The sequence below is a fragment of the Kryptolebias marmoratus genome, linkage group LG2 (assembly GCF_001649575.2).
Source record: "Kryptolebias marmoratus isolate JLee-2015 linkage group LG2, ASM164957v2, whole genome shotgun sequence".
Lineage (NCBI taxonomy): Eukaryota > Metazoa > Chordata > Actinopteri > Cyprinodontiformes > Rivulidae > Kryptolebias > Kryptolebias marmoratus.
The window spans coordinates 27,226,760-27,246,013 of NC_051431.1; the positions used below are offsets into that span (position 1 = coordinate 27,226,760).

At 38.4% G+C, this 19,254-nt stretch overlaps 2 protein-coding genes across 2 annotated transcripts in view; both read right to left on the reverse strand.

The window, feature by feature from the left end:
• Positions 1–936: 936 nt before the first annotated feature.
• On the reverse strand, positions 937–9,931 carry dhrs13a.3 (dehydrogenase/reductase (SDR family) member 13a, duplicate 3). The gene is made up of 5 exons (XM_017421999.3): positions 9,705–9,931; positions 7,993–8,111; positions 6,323–6,446; positions 4,207–4,533; positions 937–4,040 (listed from the first exon to the last, which is right to left on the reverse strand). The coding sequence occupies exons 1-5, from the start codon at positions 9,829–9,831 to the stop codon at positions 3,766–3,768; spliced, it is 972 nt and encodes a 323-aa protein (XP_017277488.1). The 5' UTR covers positions 9,832–9,931; the 3' UTR covers positions 937–3,765.
• A 3,789-nt stretch (positions 9,932–13,720) lies between these two features.
• Positions 13,721–19,254, reverse strand: part of LOC108229244 (dehydrogenase/reductase SDR family member 13-like) — a 26,484-nt gene continuing 20,950 nt past the window's right edge. Inside the window, exons 4-5 of the mRNA XM_037981515.1 lie at positions 16,317–16,643; positions 13,721–14,309 (exon numbers count right to left, since the gene is read on the reverse strand). Coding sequence (XP_037837443.1) covers positions 14,050–14,309; positions 16,317–16,643 — 587 coding nt within the window. The 3' untranslated portion in view covers positions 13,721–14,049. The remainder of the gene's footprint in view (positions 14,310–16,316; positions 16,644–19,254) is intronic.

Here is a 19,254-nt window from a genome sequence, read left to right on the forward strand (position 1 = left end):
ATTCATGTTTTTACAGAACACACTGCAGCAGCAGGTCCTTTTAAATGGTTTGAAGTCTTGTCAACTGGTTTGAAACACGGGGCTCCCCCTCAGGCTTGTGTTTCATCACCAATGTTGTTTTCAGTTTACACCAACAGCATCTCCTGTCGTCCTCTTTTTAAATATGCAGATGGCATGGCCCCGGTGGCTCACGTGACTGGAATGGATGCTCTGCCCCAGTATCAGAACGCAGTTAACACTGACGTGTTTAATGCCGACTCCCTTGAACTCAATATCTGAAAAACCAAGAAGCCAAAGATGATAGGTCGTCACTCTTCCAGCCGACTGTCATCCAGGACCAGCAGGTGGAGTCTTTTACATACCTGGGAACTAAAGCGGACACACACCTGTCTTGAGTTATTAACCAGGCCAGCAAGATTACCGGATTACCACAAATACCTATTTTTGAACTGTTTAGGAGCTCTGAGAGGATCCATCTCATCTCCTTCATCACTCATTCCAGCTGCTCCCATCAGGCAGAAGGTAAAAGGCTCCACTGGCCCGGAAAAAAACATTTACAAAAAATCATTCATACTGTTTGCAATATCCACTTTAAACCCTTTAAAATAAAAAAAATAAATAAAATTGCTTTACTTTCTTGATATAAACTGTATTTATTAAGGTATTTGTGTGATTATGTGGGAATGCCTGTTGATGGAGCCTTTGTCAAAGAAGAATTTCCGTCACCAGTTGGGACAAATAATAAAGTTTTTTCTATTTTATTCTAAATGATCCACACTTTTATTGTAATTTCTTTACCTTTTTTACAAAGAACTACACAAACCCTTGATCTTCTCAGAATATGACCTTCCTGCCGTTGGGCAAAAACCTCCCCCAGTTTCCCACCAAACACATCTGTTAAGAGCCACGAAACAATCTTGATTGTTGAAGCAAAGATAACACCACTCATTCAGTTTTATTTACACATTGTGTTTAAAGAGTCTAGTTCTTCCATTGTAAATTTGAAGAACTACAAGAAACCTTTTTCCTTTTATTGTTCTTTTTTTGTTTTGGCAAGACAAAGAAAAAGACCAAACTTTTGTAAATAAGAAAAAAAACATATACTGTTAAACACATCTTGGTAAAAAATAAATCATACAAACAAGCCTGTTTGAGTGCAATATTTGTAGAAAATAAACAAGTATCCAACTTAGAAATAATAAACCTAAAGTTTTATCCTGATCATTTTAAAGAGTGAGCATGAAAATGAGGTCAGTTTGTTGGTTATTTTATTATCCTGTTGTAAAAGTCTCACTCTTTGTTTACTTCAGATGTTTATTGAAGGAAAACCATTGTTTCTAATTCTAAATGTGACCTGTGATGGCAAAATGAGGAGTTTTTTAAATGCAGAGTTAATATTTTCTAATTCTCCATTTCAGAAGCTTCAAAATGATATATATTTATCACCTGGCAACAGGCTAGTTGTGTTAACTAGAGCGCCAATTTGAAAACTCAATTTTTATTGGTCTGGAGTGAAAAAGAGGAATCCCAAAGCTTCACAATGAAGCCAAACATTATACGAAAGGATTTCCTGCTGCTGCAGCAGCAGGTGGCAGGAAAGAATGGTCAACTTCAAAGGAAATTATAAGGATTAGAACTAAAAGGATTATTTCTGAAGACATACCTGTTTAAAAAAAAAAAAGAGATTTAAAAGTAGATTAGTCGCTGTGATCACTAGATGGACTCATTTTTAGGCCAATTTCAATTGCAGCAAAAATCTGTATTTTCACTTTTTTGCACTGCAGCCTGAGCTCATTCTGATTTATTTTGCCAGAATGGGTCACAACTAATGTTGTAGGACTGGGCCATCACAATTTTTTACAATTATCTCAATTCCGGAAACGTTGGGATGTTGTGTAAAATGTCATTAAAAACATGATACAATGATTTACAAAATGTCACAAACTCATATTTTATGCACAATAGAACAGTGTAAACATACCAAACTTTTTAAAATAAGGTAATTTTGAATTTGATGGAACCAACTCATCTAAAAAAAAAAAAGTGGTTCCAGGGCCATGTTTCTCACTGTGATGCATCTGTAAACATCTAGGAGCTGAAGAGAGCAGCTGCTGGAGGTTTTACAGGGAATCTTGTCCCAGTCTGGTCTGATGGAGGATGTAGTCTTTTCTGTGTGTTTTTGTTTCATCTGGTGAGAGGTCTGACCTGCAGGCAGGTCAGTTCAGCACCTGGACTCTTCTAATATGAAGCCATGCTGTTGTAATGGATGCAGTATGAGGTTTAACATTGTCTTACTGAAATATGCAAGACCTTCCCTGAAAACTAAATTATCTGGATAGGAGCATATGATATGTTGTTCTACAACCTGTTTATACTTTTCTGCATTGATTGTGCCTTTCCAGATGTGCAAGCTACCCATGCCAAATGCACCCCCATACCAACAGAGAGGCAGCCTTTTGAATTGTGTGCTGATAACAGGCTGGATGGTCTCTCTCTTCTTTAGTACAGAGGACTTGGTGTCTGGTTTTCAAAAATGATTTCAAATTTCAATTAGTCTGACCACAGAACAGTTTTCTTCCTTGCCTCAGTCTGTTTTAAATGAGCTTTGGTCCCAAGGAGACAGCAGTGCTTCTGGATGGTGTTCACATCTGGCTTATTCTTTGCCTGATAGAGCTTTAAGCAGCATTAGTGGACGGTACAGTGAACTGTGTTTACAGACAGTGATCTGTGGACGTGTTCCTGAACCCACGCAGTGATGTCCAGAACAGAATCAGACCTGTTTTTAATGCAGTGACCCCTGAGGTTCAAGGGTCACGCCCATCCAATATTGACTTTCAGTCTTGTCCTTTGAGATAACAGATTTTGTCAGATAATTGAAATTATTTGATGATATGAATTGTAGATGATGGAATATTCAAGGTCTTCCCAATTTTCTGTTGAGGAATATTTTCCTGAAATAGTTCCACTTTTAGAGAGTTTTTCCACAGAGTGGTGAACCTCTGCCCATCTTTACTCCTGAGAGATTCAGCCTCACTAAAATGTTCTTTTTATGCTCAGCCCTCCTACAAATTAACCTATTTTATTGTAAAATTCTCCCCCAGCTGTTTCTTATGCGTGCCACTTTTTTTTAACCAAAAAATGATCCATTTTCTTAGTTCTTCATTCTCCATGGTGAATAAAATATGAGTGTGAGATTTGCAAATCACTGTATTCTGTTTATTTTAGATACACATTTCACTAATCTTTAATAGGTGTGAAAAAGAGGACTTTCTAATTTAGAGCAAAATTTAATCATAGTGTAATCTTTCATCAGCTTTCATTTACAGGTAGATTTCAGATAAAGATCAGTGTTCATCAGGCAGGTGGATACAGGACAACACACTGTGTTTTCAATGCATTCTAGTGGAAACTTATTCTTATTCAGCCAGAAAAACGACGCAGTTATAGCAGTACTTGGCTTGTTAATAACATCTGATATAAAACTGATTTCTCACACAGAGCTCAACCTTTACAATGCTTGTATTATTTGTTATGTCTGAAATTAAATGGACACGGAGTATAAAACTGGAAAACCGCTACCCCTAGACTATTGTATTACTGTTATAAAGTCACACAATAAACTTTTGTTATTTTTGTTCCAAGCTTCCAAGAGCCACCGCAGAGGCACATGTGGCCCCAGAGCCACAGGTTGCGGACCCCTAGACTAGTGTTTTCTTTAGTAACTAAAAGTCACAGAGTGCTGCTTCAGTTCTCGGCGTTGCAGGATCAGGATCCAGTTTGTTGCAACAAGCCTGCTAACCTTTCACTCACTTCCCACAGCTTCTTGGCCACAGCATCGTCTCGCCCTCTGGCTCCCACTTGTCGCAGCGCACAGTTTGAGAAGTAACGCCCGCTGAGAGGCTCAAGGCCCTCCTGGAGAGCGCAGTGCAGGGTGGTCTGAGAGCCCCCTTCGAGGTCCAGGAAGAAGAGCTTGGCTAAGGGCTTCATGAGGAGCTGCTGCCACGGGCTCAGATTGCGACCTATTTCTGTGCTGATGACTCCTGGAAGAAAACAGAGACGATCCAGGGAACTCTGTAAAACCTCACTGTAAACTGATCAAAACTCCTGCATCTGTTCTGAGACAACAGGAACCGATTAATACCAGCTTGAGTTTCTACATGACACCAGCCAGAAGTCCATCAAGACGCTGGGACGATGAGCACTGACCTGGGTGCAGACTGTAGCAGCTGACGTTGGTTCCCTCCAGCTGATTGGCCAGCTCCCTGGTGAAAAGCACGTTACACAGTTTGCTGTTACAGTAAGCCTGAATGCTCTGCCAGGTAGATTCTCCAGAGACTAAATCCTTCCTGGAGGCCAGCAGAGGGAAGTCGATGCTGCCGAAGCGGTGCAGGAGTGCGGAAACCGTGACCACCCGACTCGGCCCACACTGCTTCAGCCTCTCCAGGAGCAGATTGGTGAGCAGGAAGTGACCCAGGTGATTTACCCCGAACGCCAGGCCAAAGCCGTCCTCTGTACGCCCTGAAGCTATCACTCCTGAAACACAGCAGGGTGCAAAGGCTTGCGTCATAAGAATAGGAATAATTTATGAATAGGTAAAGGATTTTTATTGTTAGCCTTGTGTCCACATGATAACAGCATTATAGGAGCACCGAAATCTGCTGTCATCTGCAGAATTATTCTGAGCAGACTTTGCAAAGGCCAGCCTTTGATGTAGAAAGTTAATAATAATACCGTTTGCGAAACCTCAAAACTCTCAGTCTGATGTTAGGAAGTGTCCAAGTAAAGATGTAATTTTTCCCAAGTAATCAAATCTGTAAGGGTTTATACAAAGCATTTGTTGTTAATCAGCACAAGTGAAGCATTTTATCTGATACACAGAAGCTGCCACAGTCATCCATTTGCCTTTTTTATGTTAACTAAAATAATTTTTAACGTTTTTATTTTAGATGAAACGTTTTGGCTGTTATTGTGCCTGAGCCTCTGTAAAGGAACGCTAAACGAAGGAGAACAACATATCTGAAAAAACAAATGAAAAAAATAATTAAAAACTATTCCATCTGTCTTCTTCTACCCGCTTCTCCTTTTTGGGGTCACAGGAGAGCTGGTGCCTATCACCAGCAGTCACTGTGTGAGAGACGAGGGACACCCTGCCTGGACAGGTCTCTAGTCCATCACAGGGACACATAGAGAAAAACAACCATTCACTCTCACTCACACCTAGGGACATTTTAGAGTTACCAATGAACCTAACATCCATGTTTTTGGTCTGTGGGAGGAAACCGGAGTACCCGGAGTAAACCCACACATGGATGAGGAGAGCATACAAACTTTTGTTAGAGTTTAGCAAATTTGGCAGACCAGGAGGGACTTTAAATTGTCTCTAGAGTGTTCTTCACTCGGACGTGGAGCAGGAGAGCTAATCTGGCTGCCATTATTGCCATGTTCACTGTGAAAGTGTTTATAAAGCGCAGATATTTTTTGGTTTTCAGTGGGCTGTGACATTTTTCCTGGCACGAGTTTGGTCACATGTACAAACCAAACGTGTCTGTATGGTAATGATGACGCTCTGGCTGCATTAGCGCATGCATGCACGTCACTTTGTTTGGTGTTTAATACAATATTTAACACATTTATTACAATGTTAAACTTTAGATACAAAAGTCCCAAAAGGAGGACGGGGGTGAGGCGCTGGGGGTGAGTGGGTAATGATGTATCTGCTTTATTGTCTCCCCCGACTGCAGTGCAGGTGACGTGCAACCACATACAGACGTTTAATAATTTATTACAAGCCATGACCTCCATGGAGAGGAGCTGTTGGGGGCAGGGTGCCCCCCTTTGAATAATGCTAGGAGAAACAGGAAAACACTGCATTACGTAAGTGATTAAACTGACTTGTTTTATCATCTATGATGCTTTAAATTGACATACGCATGCAAATTATCTAAACCCACCTGGCTCAGATTGTTTCTTTTCCACATCGTTTTCATCCTTCAGTGAAATGTGGGCGAATGCCTCCACCCCACCCATCCATAGACTGTACAGTGAGAATACAGTCCACCTGCTGTGTAAACTTTATTTGTACGATCAGCGCCTCGTTTCCTGTTGCTGGTGTATTTTCCTGTCACGGTTACAGTGCCACATAGAGGCCTGGCATAGTTACAGCAGTGTTTCGTGGATGGAAATGTTTCCAGAAAGAGTGGCGCGTTAATGAGGACATTTTCAGAAATACCAACTAAAAATACTGTTTTTCGGAGGAAAAAAAGAAGAAGAAGGAAAACCTTTCCTGTGTGGTGAAGGCCTGACTGCCTGTTCAGAAGCTCACCTGCATTGTTGATGAGGATGTCCAGTCGAGGTTCGGACTTCAGAAAGGTCTCGGCAAAACTGCGGACAGACTTCAAACTAGCCAGGTCCAGCTGCATGAAGAGAACCTGGTTGTTCCCGCTCTCCTGAGAGACGTGAAAGTGTTGGCTAGGTTTGACTGCGATACACACATCCTGATATTACAGATGGTTTAATAAAAAACAGATTAAAAACTGGTTGTTTGTGTTTGTCTGCTTTCTGACAGATGAAACTACAGAAATCTTTTGGTGCTTTGACACCGTTTCATAATTTGCTGTTGATGTCTATAGATTTTTTTTTTTCTTTACCTGGGTCAAAACATGAAGACATGAAGTGTTTGTTGTAAAAAAGTATACAACGTAACATTATGATGCCTCCCAGTATGTATTGGGTTAACATCGCTCCTCTGCTACCTCCTAGCTGAGCGTGACTGTAGTAAAGTGGTACTGGTACTGTGGTATCAGAGCACTTTTATAAGAATGTATACACTGACATGGTACTGGAGCAAATACCACTGCAACAACTGTCAATGTCATCCGTGTAAAAACTGTTTTTCATTTAACAAAATATGTGATCTTATTCAGGTTTTAGTGTCAAAACCTTTAAGAAATTGTGAGAATGTGGATTCAGAATTCACACTATTGTTTCCCTGTTTATACTTTCCTACATAGGTTTATTTTGCAATCAAACTACTTCATGTTTATTTAACATTTATATAACAGTGTGTTGACTTTACTTTTTTTTATTATTTACCTTTATTTTAAAAGCAAAAATCCCCACAGATATACATGGAGATCTCTTGAATTCCTTCAGAAGCCGGCTTCTCTGAAACATACTGTAATTTTCAGACTATTGAGAGTGCCTGAATATAAGCCCCACCCACTAACTTAAAAATAAATAAATAAATTGTACATGTTTAAGCCACGGGTGTCCACTGTGTAACATGAGATATTTACACAAAAGGGTTTTTTTGACACTGCTCTGATGTGACGAGGAAAAATGTTTTGGCGGCACGAAACTCGTTAGTGCGTAAAAATCCATAAATTAGCCGCATCATTGTTTAAGCTGCAGCGTTCAAAGGGTGTGCAGAAAAGTAGCGGCTTTTAGTCCGTAAATTACGGTACTTGCTCTGTTTTTAGTCATTGTTTGCTTCCATTAGCTACGGTTTTGCAAATTTCAGCTTCTATTCAACTTGTTTGCTGTTTACTCTTTATATTTTAATTTATTTTATTGTTTTAATCTTTCTCTATGTTTGACGGGTGGCATAAATTGTGAAGCACTTTGGTCAACGACTGTTGTTTAAAATGTGCTAAATAAATAAATTTGACATTGACACTGACATTCTAGCTACGGTTTTCCTAGTTTTAGCTTTTAGCTACAGTTTTGCTTATTTCAGCCTCTGCTCTGCTTGCTTTAAGAATTCAGTTCCCAACTTATTCTTCAACAAATTTCGGCACTCGTCCACACTGTATTCTCTCTTTAGTTGATTGTGTGTTTTAAAGGTAGCCGAGCTTTAAAAATGATCGTGCTGCTGTTTTGAGCCAGGAGCCACCAAACCTAGCTTCATGGTGCGTACGCATAATGACAAGACAGAACCCATGACCTCAGCTGACATGCAAGTTGTCTGAGCTTTTCGGGCCCGGAGCGACTCACTCTGCGGATGTCAAACGCTGCAGCCTCGGCTCTCTCCTTGCTGCGACAGGCCAGGATCACTCGGGCTCCCCTCTTCGCCAGCTCCAGAGCAGTGGCCTTGCCGATGCCAGTGTTGCTCCCTGAAAAGTTAAACGAGTCAGAAAAAATAAAAACAAACAAACACATCTGATTGTTAGCAATATCTAACAAACCAGTGGACAGATTAGAATGAAACTCTCAGAAAGTAATGATTGGATGAACATCTTCAACTGATCGACTGTTGGAGTCAATCCCATTCAAGATGGCCGCCACAACTAGAGAAACTTAAACCCAAAAGATGGTTATGACTCAGCCATTGTTACAGATAGTTAGCTAAAATCTGGTGTGGTAGTAGCTGAGAGTCATAATCACCACGTAGTCTGAGCGCAAATTGATCGAGCACAATACATTTTTAAACTTTGACATTAACTATTGGAGTCAACGTTGTCTGTTTGTTAGCAAAATATCTCTTGAAACACTGCATGATTCTGAACGAAACTTTTAGGCAAACAACCACTGGACGTACATCTACAACTGATTAACTTCTGGAGTCAGCCCAATTCAAAATGGCCGCCACAGCCAACTGATCATACAAAACACAAAAATGGTTAAACTCAGCCAATTTCACAGATATTGAGCTAAAATCTGGCGTGGTAGTAGCTGAGAATCATCCACAACACATACTCCAATGGCGACAAATTGTTAAACATTTTTGTTTAAAAATGTTGGCATTAACTGTTAAGAAGCAACAGTACTATCTTCCTGTCTGTTAGCAAAATATCTCTTGAACAACTGGACGGATTTTAAATAAACCTTCAGAAAATAATCACTGGATGTACATCCATGAATGATTAAATTTTGGAGTCAACCCAATCAAACATGGCTGCCACAGCCAACTGACAATAAAAAAACACAAAAATGTCAATAACTCAGTAAATTATCCAGATATTGAGCTAAGATTTGGTGTGGTAGTAGCTGAACATTGTCTTCAACACATACTTTGTGAGCAACATCTTAGCTTAAAATTTACAGTCAACCTTGCCTGTCTGTAAGCCAAATATCTCATCAACGACTGGACAGATTTCAATGAAACTCTCAGAAAGTGACCACTGTCTGTACATATACAACTAATTAACAGAAGTGTGTTTCCTGACTGTTTTTTCCCACACTTATCCATAACCGGAAATTAGGACACAGATTCCTGCAGTGAAAACCTAAACTAGCTCTCAGGGTTTATATATATATATATATATATATATATATATATATATATATATATATATATATATATATATAATACTTAATAAACTGGCCTTATTTTGGTTTACTTTACAATGTTTTCTTGTTTTGAAAGGGGACACACATTATCAATTTCCTAATACAAAATAACCTCACGTGGGCCTGCAAAGTTCATAGTTTAAATGTTATCAAAGGGGGAATAACACAAGTACTTTCTTTCCTTCTTTCTAAGTTTGGTCTTTTTCCTTGTTCTATCAAAGAAATGTCAACGGTTGATCACAGTTCTCTATTTCCAGAATGTAACAAACTTAACTTTTTCTTTTTGTAGTGTTTATATAAAAGCTAATGACAGGTTTTTGGGTCAATTGTCCCTGTCAGAAGGAGCAGGAATAGCTATTGAGGTGACATGGGCTCTTGTTAGCAGCAGAAATGTGATGATAACCGAGGCTGCTTGCCTGTAACAATAACCGTCTTCCCCTTTAGCTTCACGGGACTGGAGCATCGCGTTCCTTTGATCAGGAAGTAGTAAACCAGCACGTAAAACCAGACTAATCCCGCTATCAGGTACAAAAACGCCGTCATCACATCAACAGAACCATAGGCATACGTATATATGGCTGTGGACAGAATGGTTCTCTGCGTCTTCGGTTCCTGCTTCCTTCGCACTTGTGTTTACTGGCGGTTGTTCGTCAGGTTAGAGACGCATTATCGCCACCTGCTGGACTGGAGTAATGATAAAACAGGGTTGATACTGCACATGCGCAGTTTTTGTCGTACGTCAGTAGGTCCGCCATGTTGGAAAGGAAAGCTGAAGCCCGTTAAAGCCGTGAAAAAGGGAGTTGTTTAGTTAAATCGATTAAAAGTTATTTATCATTTCACACACAAAAAAATAATCAAGAAAATATTATCTATGTGCTGTGATTACATTGTGTGTCTTTCATGAATTAGAAGTATGAGAGAACTTAAAAAGTAAACAATTCAGATACTAAAAAGCGTGTTGGACTCGACCCAATTCAAGATGGCTGTCACACCAGCCAAATGACCTTAGGGAACACAAAAATGGCTGTACCTCAGCCAGTTTTACAGATACTAAGCTAAAAATAGGTGTGGTAGTATTTGAGCATCATTTCCAACACACAATCACATTGTGCAATATTTTTGTCTAAAACTTTAGCAATAACTGTTAGCGTCAACCCTGTTTGGCTTTTTAGAAAAATGTCCTTTAAATCCATAGACAAATTTTAATGAAACTCAGAAAGGTTGGACAATTACAACTGATTAACTTTTGGATTCAGCCCAATTTAAGATGTCCACCACAACGAATAAACAGCAGCCATTTGTTTCTTTTTACTTTTGCATGGAATTTTACAAATATATACTGTAATTATGATTGTCCAAATGTTTTTTCAGTTTCAACATGCTGTGATAAGGCTTATCACCTGCCATAGAAGCCAAAGGCAAAGCAATAAGATTTTTGCCTGTGTGCTTTTTTTTTTTTTGTCTGTATTGTTTTTATTATACAAGAGCATGTACCGTTAGCAAAATATCTCATGAATCACTAAATGGATTTTTATGAAACACTCGGAAAGTAATCCCTGAATGAACATCTACAACCGATTAACTTTTGAAATCAACCAGACTGAAGATGGTCGCCACAGCAAACCAGTCTTTGAAAACACAGAAATGGCTGTAATTTAGTCAATTTTACAGAGGTTCAGATAAAATTTGATGTGTCAGTAGTGAGACTGATCCCCAGCTTGTACTCTGAAGGTTAACTGATTGTGTGAGATCCATGTTTAAAACTTTGGCATAAACTACATTGACGTTTATGTTATACGTTATAATGAAACACTCATAAACATAAACACTATATATATATATATATATATATATACTATGGCAAATGATGTTCAAAAGTTGGCGCTAAAACCAGGTGAATGTATGTAGTATTATGGTCCCCATGTTCCTCGTGGTTATTATCTCTCTCTGTGTGTATAGAGCCATGTTTTTTGTTTCTGCATTATCATTTGTTATCCATCTATCTGAATAATGGTACTCAGTAGTTTCTGAGGTGCTTGTTAAAAATGTTTGAGAACTACTGCTGTTCATTAATTCAGAATCAAGCATAGGGAAGATTAAACATTTACTGGAAGAGATGTTTAATGTGACAAAATAAAGTAGCTCTGAGTTGGCTCTCTGGCTGTGGAAAACCAAACAGTTAAAGAACCAGTTAAGAACCAGCTCAAGAACCAGTCCTGGGTTAACACAGGAATCTTTTTAGTGGAAAAATACTAAGAGTATACGTGACCTGTGATCTAGAAAATGTTGCAAAAAAATTTAAGGAAGCCAAATACCTTCTATTATACTCTAGTGTCCAGTGTCTTAAAGTTTAAGTGGAGTTTCTGAAAAAAATAAAAATAAAATAACTTAATTTCTATGACAAAAAAAAATCTAAATAGAACTAAATATTTTAAAATGTGTAAAAGTTAAAAATACCCACAGTCCTGGAGCTTCTTGATAAGCTCAATATTTTAAAGTTTGAATGGTTTAAAAATCTCAAAGTATGCAGAAGTAGTTAGATAATGAAAAACCTACAGAAGAAGAAAAAACAGGATTAATTAAGATGTAAATGCTGAGTCTGAAATTCTACTTTAGGGTGTGTCAGTGCTTATTCATCAAAATCCTTAACAATTGATTTTTCTCAACAGAAATGAACCGAAGCTCAGATTACACGTTTTTTCAATGCTTTCTCTCTTTTACTAACAGGATAACAAACCAGTCAAACCTGAAGGTTTAGTCATTGTGACTAAGCAGCTTTTGCCAGTTTGGACGTGTTTGGAATGCCACTTTATCTAAGACTGGGTTTGTCAGCCTTACATTCAAAGCTAGATTAATTTGATTATATTGGCAGAGACTGTCATATTGTGCAACATTTTTTTGAGTGCAGCAGTTACAGTTGGTTTTGCACAGGTATCAGTTGGATCAGTACAGTAGGTGGCTCAAAGTTCAACAGGTGCCTTTAACCTATAAAGACAGGTTTTAAAGCAAACACTAAAAAAAGGACTTCTAACAACCACGTTTCTTGTTCAGTCATGCCAGTGTGTACAATGGATGTCAGAGAATTACTTGGTTTGAAAATTTGTCACTGTATGTGCAGTTATAAATGTGTTAAAGCCCAATTTTGAAAAAAGTTGGAACCTTGAGTAAAATGAAAATAAAAACAAAATGCGATGATTTGCAACTGTCATAAACATAAACTGTTTATAAACAATGGAATATAGTGAACATAATAAATGTTCAAAATAAGAAAATGTACGAAGATTTTCGAGAAAAAAGGAAACTAAAATTTATGGCAGCAACACATCTCAAAAAAAGTTTCCCAGGTTTATGTTTCCACTGCAAAGCATCTCTTCTACTTTTACCAACAATCTGTAAACATCTAGGAACGGAGAAGAGCAGCTGCTGGAGGTTTTGGAGGAGAATGTTGTCCCGTTCTTGTCTAATGAAGGATTTTAGCTGTTTAACAGTCCTCCGTCTTCTTTACTGGATGTTTTTGTTTCATGACAACATTTTCAGTTATAGACCTATAAAAACTTGTTTAGCTACAGTGGTAAATAGTGTAAGTCTTCAGCATATAGATATAATAGTGAGGTAACTAATCATTACCTGGTGTAGTGAGTTGACATCAAAGTGCAGTGTTGGCATTTCAGTGAGATGACATAGACCCTAATGCTAATGCTGCTACTGCAAATGCTATTATTGTTGTTGCTCAATCTACTGCTAATACTACAATTGCTGATGTCAGTTCTACTACTGCTAGTATTACTACTGAACTCCTTTTTATAATTTAAACTCCATGCATCCTGATATCACCCTCCCATGTGAGATGGTTTCCTAACACATTAACATGCTGTTTAAGGAATGGGAAGCTTCTCACTGAACCAGGGTTAAAGAACTGTGGTACTTTTCCACTGAGAGAACTGTTTGTTCAGTAAATGTCTCATTGTGTTTGTTTGAAATCAATATTTTGTTTTAAATCTAAGATAAAACTAGTAGGAGCATGTTAGCATGGCAGTGATTTTTGCACTTGTTTTTAGGTTGGTATCGTGTATTAAAGTCAGGCACAGATGGATGGATGGTTTATTATTTTTTGAATCAGGGTTTGATAGAATAGGCAACAATATTAGCTGAAAAATAAATAAATAAAACATTAAATCCGCTTGAGTGGCATGATGATGTGGTTTGAACTAACCTAACATTTCCTCTCTTACATTATTCACATTAAAATGTTAGCTGACATATTAACACCCCACCCATCGCTCTAACTCCACCAAACCTGTGAAACCAGAAACCAGTTAAAGAAAACTCCCAAGTGGTTATTTTCCATGGAAGATTTTCAGTTTTAGACTATTTTTTCCAGTCTTTTTAGTTTAGTTTTTGACCTAAAATGCACAAATAAAAACGTATAATGTTCAAATAAACAACTGTGCAGACTTTAATTACACTTGATCAAAACATAAAACATGCAACAGGTGATACATACAATAGTTAAATCAATGAGTTCACATGTAACAGAAATCTGAACACTGGTGTAAAAACTTCGGCATCAAACTTGCTCTCCTGCTTGTTTGATCTTTATAAATGGATTTGGATACTGTAATACCCCTCAGATCTTAACCTTACGTTATGCTGAAGTGTGCAGTCAGGTACGACAGGCAAGGTTCTTGACAATACCCACCCATATTAACACCTAACAGATAGGATGAGGAGTCAGGATCAGAATTTGAATGAGAAGCCTTTTTATGGAAGGCCACAGAATCGCTCACTGATCTCCCACAGCTTCTTTGCTGCAGCATCATCCTTGGCTTTAGCATAGAGTTCTCTCACAGTGCAGTTGGAGAAGTAGCTCCCACTAAGGTCTTCGATGTCTTCCTGGAGAGCACAGTGCAGAGTGGTCTGACATCCCTGGATGGTGTTCTTGAAAAATAATGTAGTGACAGGCTTCAGGAGTACATGTAAAACTGAGCTTGTGTTCCTGCCCAGCTCAGAGCTGATTACTCCTGCAAGAACAAAATACATTAAGTTAACTTGTCTTTAGGTTATATATGAGCTCCTTTCTAATAGAGGCTGAAGTTTCTCACATCTGACTTCTAAATAGTAAGGCAAAGGTTGCAGATGGGTGTGCCTAGATTTGGGAAGTTCAGATCTTTTAGTGTATAAAGTATAAAAATGCCATTTTAAGCTCTGATACTTTTGAGTAAGTACAAAGTCATAGTAACAGGAATGTACAGATGCTCTCATGCACATTTTACGTATCAAAACATTAAAAATCCCACAGTCCTTATCTGGTCTTAAAATGAAGTAAATACTACCCAGATCATGAACTTCAACATCATGTCATCATTCATTTGTTTTAAAAATGAGGTAAAACTACCAAACAGCATGTGGAAAAACTGTCTTCATTCTTGCTGCTTCAACAGAATTTAAGGTTCAATATCAGCCAGGAGCTGCTGCTCAAATGTATTGATTAACTGATCATCAGTGGGACCACCTCTAGAAAAGCATGAGTTTATCAGTTTGCTGCTCTGGAGCCAACACGTGTGTGTTTTCTGCCAAGAAAGACATCAGCAATGACCTTAGAGAAGAAACTGTTGCTGTGTATCAATCAAAGGTCCTTTTCAAACTATTTGGAGACCAACATTTCTATAGAGGAAGAGATTATTCACATATGGAAAACATTTAAGACAGCTACCAATCATCTTAGCCGTGGGTGTTCCAGCAGATTCACCCCAAAGTCAGAAAAAAAAAAAAAAAACAGCAGCTCCATCTCAGACTCTACAGGCTTTAGTTAGCAGGTTAGAGGTTAAAGGTCATGACAGGACAATTAGAAAAAGTTGGAACAAGTACGGCTTGTTAGGAAGGGTTGCAGGAGAACACCTCTTCTCAAAGAGAAAAAAAACATGGCAGCACAGCTTAGATTTGTAAAGTTTCAACTGAGTGAACCACAATACCCCTGGAACAATGTCCTTTAGACAGATGAGACCAGAGTAGAGCTGAGACCAGAGTAGAGCTGTTTAAACATAGTTCACAGCAGAGTGCTTTGTTTAAAAAAAAAAGCAAACAACCTACCACCAAAAATGTTTCATACCAACTGTCACCACTGTGAACAATTGTCACTTCAATGTGCAGTCAGCTGTATGGCAAACTAAGTTCAACCATGTTGGGTCATGCAACAAGATTTCAGGAAGATCGGTAAATCTACAACAGAAGGGCTAAAATAAATTGGTCCTAAATTCAAACATCAGCCCAACTGAAATCCTCTGGTCTACCTAAGAGAGCTGTGGATAAAGAAATCCCCACAAACCTCACTGAACTGGAGCAACAAGTTCCAACAACATTTCATATCCTTCACAAGGATATGAAATGTATAAGTCCTTGCAGGAGGTGTTGAATTCCTTTTAGCCATGTGGTTTTACAAATTAAATGAATGCTAGGATGGACCTCATTTTTCACACACTGCTTAAGCATTTTACCTTATACAGTATCTTGTTAAATAAATTATGACATATTGTATTACAACATGTTTTGTTGACGATCTGAGGTTCTCTTTTTCTTAGTTTCAAAGCATATAAAGAACTAGACAAATGCTAAATTCACATACAGTCTTACAGGGAAATGTGGGTTTCAGTGTCTTGCCCAAGAAGCTTTACTGTATTCAGGGACTTGGGATCAAACCGATCACCATCTGTTTAATGAAGTGTTACATGTTCTACAAAGTAAAATCTTAAGCATACCTGTCTTCTTAAAATTTACTTAAGGACTTGAAATCTACTGTGGACATCACTGCAGATATTTTGCAGTTTCTACCCTTGAGCCACCAAAAGTCTGTTGCTCAGAATCTTAAGCATTAGGCTTACATGGCTACTGTAGACTGCTGACCTAAAAGACTTGTCAATGGCCCACTGTTCAGATGTTAAATGGTCTGTATGAAACACTTGCAACTGGTTGCATAGAAACAGTAAACTACAGAATAAATAAGTGTGTCTTTCTTCGAGTTAATTACTCACCTGGGTGGAGGGAGTAGCAGGTGACTTTGGTTCCCTGCAGTCTCTTGGCCAGCTCATGATTGAAGAGAACGTTACACAGCTTACTGTCACAGTAAATTTGTAAGACCCTAACAAATGATGTCCCTAACCCCAAAGCTTTGTGGGAATTCAGGCAGTCAAAGTCAATTTTTCCAAAGTTGTGTGCCATGGACGACACGGTGACTATTCTGCTTGGTCCACACTCCTTCAGTCGTTCCAGCAACAGGTTAGTTAACAGGAAGTGACCAAGATGGTTGACGCCAAACATGAGCCCAAATCCATCTTCTGTTTGACCTTGCATGCAGATACCTGGAACAAAACACATTGGCCTTAATTATTTCCCTCTCAGCATCAAAATGAGTGATGAAACTCTGATAAATAAAGTTTTTAAAAATACAACCCCAGCTCAGGAAAAAAAATGGGATATTGTGTAAAATGTAAAGAAAAACAGGATGCAATGATTTGCAAATCTCATGAACACCAATTTTTTTATTCACAACGAAAGACAGTGAACAGAACTGCACATAATATTGCAATACTTTATCATTATTGCAATATCAATGAGTGCAATATCAATGCAAAACACTGCTTGGACTGCAATAAATCATAGACCATTATATCACAAGTACCATGCTCATGTTTTGCTGCTAATAAATTTGCTCAATCCAACAGCCTCACTGGCCTTGATGCCAACACCTGGTTTAGATGATATTGTTGATGTAGGATTCTAGCTGTCCTGGATCTTCTCTGCTAGAATTTTGTTTCATAATGACATTTTCAGTTGGTGAGAGGTCTGAACTGTAGGCAGGTCAGTTCAGCACCTGGACTTTTCTACTGCAAGGGCATGCTGTTGTAATGGCTGCAGTATGCAGTTTAGCACTGTCTTGCTGAAATATGCAATGCTTTCCCTAAAAATGATGTCTGAATGGGAGCATATGTTGTTCTAAAACTTGTATATCTGCTTGTGCATTGATTGTGCCATTCCAGATGCATAAGCTGCCCATACCAGAGGCACTAATGTGTGGCACTATGAAAGGGATAAATACATGAAAATAGTAGCCCTCCCATTTTATTTTTATGTCTAAGGTCCCTTTCTGTTGATAAACTACGGTTAAAGTCTATCTGATTATTTAAAAGAGTAATACGAGTTTCACCAGCAGAGGGCGCTCAGTGTCGCATATACCAGTTGTTGATGCTCTGGTCAGTAGAAGAAGTCGGCCAGTGCTTGACGAAGTAGTGTTGAGACAACGCACCGAGTAGCTCCTGTAATCTGCTATATTTCTGTTTTGCAGGTGATGCAAAATAAATATGTTGCACCGGAGATGAGTTGGCCCATCATTTTCAGCAGTGTAACAAATGCACCCACATACCATCAGAGTGGCAGCCTTGTGAACTGTGTGTAGGCTGGATGGTCTCTCTCTTCTTTAGTACAGAGATGGGGTGCTTGTGGTTTTAAAAGTAATTTTAAATTTTTATTGGTCTAACCATATAACAGTTTCAGACTTTGCTTCATTCTACTTTAAACAAGCTTTGGTCCAGAGGAGATGGCTACGTTTCTGAATGGTGTTCACATCTGGCTTCTTCTTTGCATTATAGATCTTTAACCAGCATTTGTGGATGACACAGTGAACTGTGTTTACAGACAATACTTTCTGGAAGTGTTCCTGAGCCATGCAGGGACGTTCAGAACAGAATCACATGTTTTTAATGCAGTGACCCCTGAGGGTCCAAGGATCACAGCCATCCAATATTAACTTTCAGCCTTGTCCTTTATGCTCAGGAAGTTTTCCAAATTCTTCAAATCTATTGATATTATAAACTGTAGATGATGGGATATTCAAAGCATCCCTAAACCAGCTGACTGATGGCAGAACCTGCAGTCAGAGTATAGTACTGCACATAACTTACTTCAAGCTTACTCTCCAACTCCACTCTGTGAATTCATTTCAAACAGGCTTGGTTGCATAACCACAGTGGATCCATTTTAATGTGCACGTTTGTGTGCATGTATGTGTTTGTAGTAGATTTATCAAAATATCTCATGAATCATGAGACATATTACAAAAGTCTCAGAAAGCAATCCTTAGATGTACATCTAAAACTCATTAACCTTTTCTGTGAATACATTTCAAGATGGCCACTACAGCTAATCAACTTTAGTTAACATAAAAAATAGCTTAACTCAACCAATTTTACAGCTATTGAGCTTAAATTTGGATTGGTACTAGTTGGTAGTCATCCACAGAACATATGACATATGAATTAACACCCGTGTAATATCATAGTTTTTCAAACATACCATACCAAAGTTAATTCTATGGGTCATTAGAAACAGTATTATCAGATGTTTTCTTAAATAGAAAGAACAGTGTGTTCTAATCATTTATCAAATTTTCACATATTCGCTGAAACACTAGCTAGAGTCTTTACCTAGAAAAATAATTGAAGGCCCAGTGTCTTTTGAAGAAATGCAAATTTTCTGTGGCCTTACATGCAAGAGATTTGAACTAAGATCATCGTGTGTTAAGATATGATGAAGTTAAAGCCATTCTGGTCACATCTTGTTAATGACGTTATGCTTGATCTCTTGCAATATTGTGAGATCTTGTGAGATGTGCAAGTGCTCAGAGTATCTATTGGGGATGACTCTTAGCTAACATCACAACAAATTCTAGCTCAGTGTCTGTAAATAGCCATTTTCTGAGTTTGCTAAGGTCAATTAGCTGTGGGGGTCCTCTTAAATTGGGTTGACTTGGGTTGTCAATAAAATCTGCCCATGAAATGTTTTGCTGACAAACCAACTTGACTCCAGTAGTTATTGGCAAATTTGTAAAAACAAATCTCATGCAATCAGTTAGTGCTTGGAGTATGTGTTGGGATACATTAAGCTACGACCATATCAAATCTCCCCCCCCCCCCC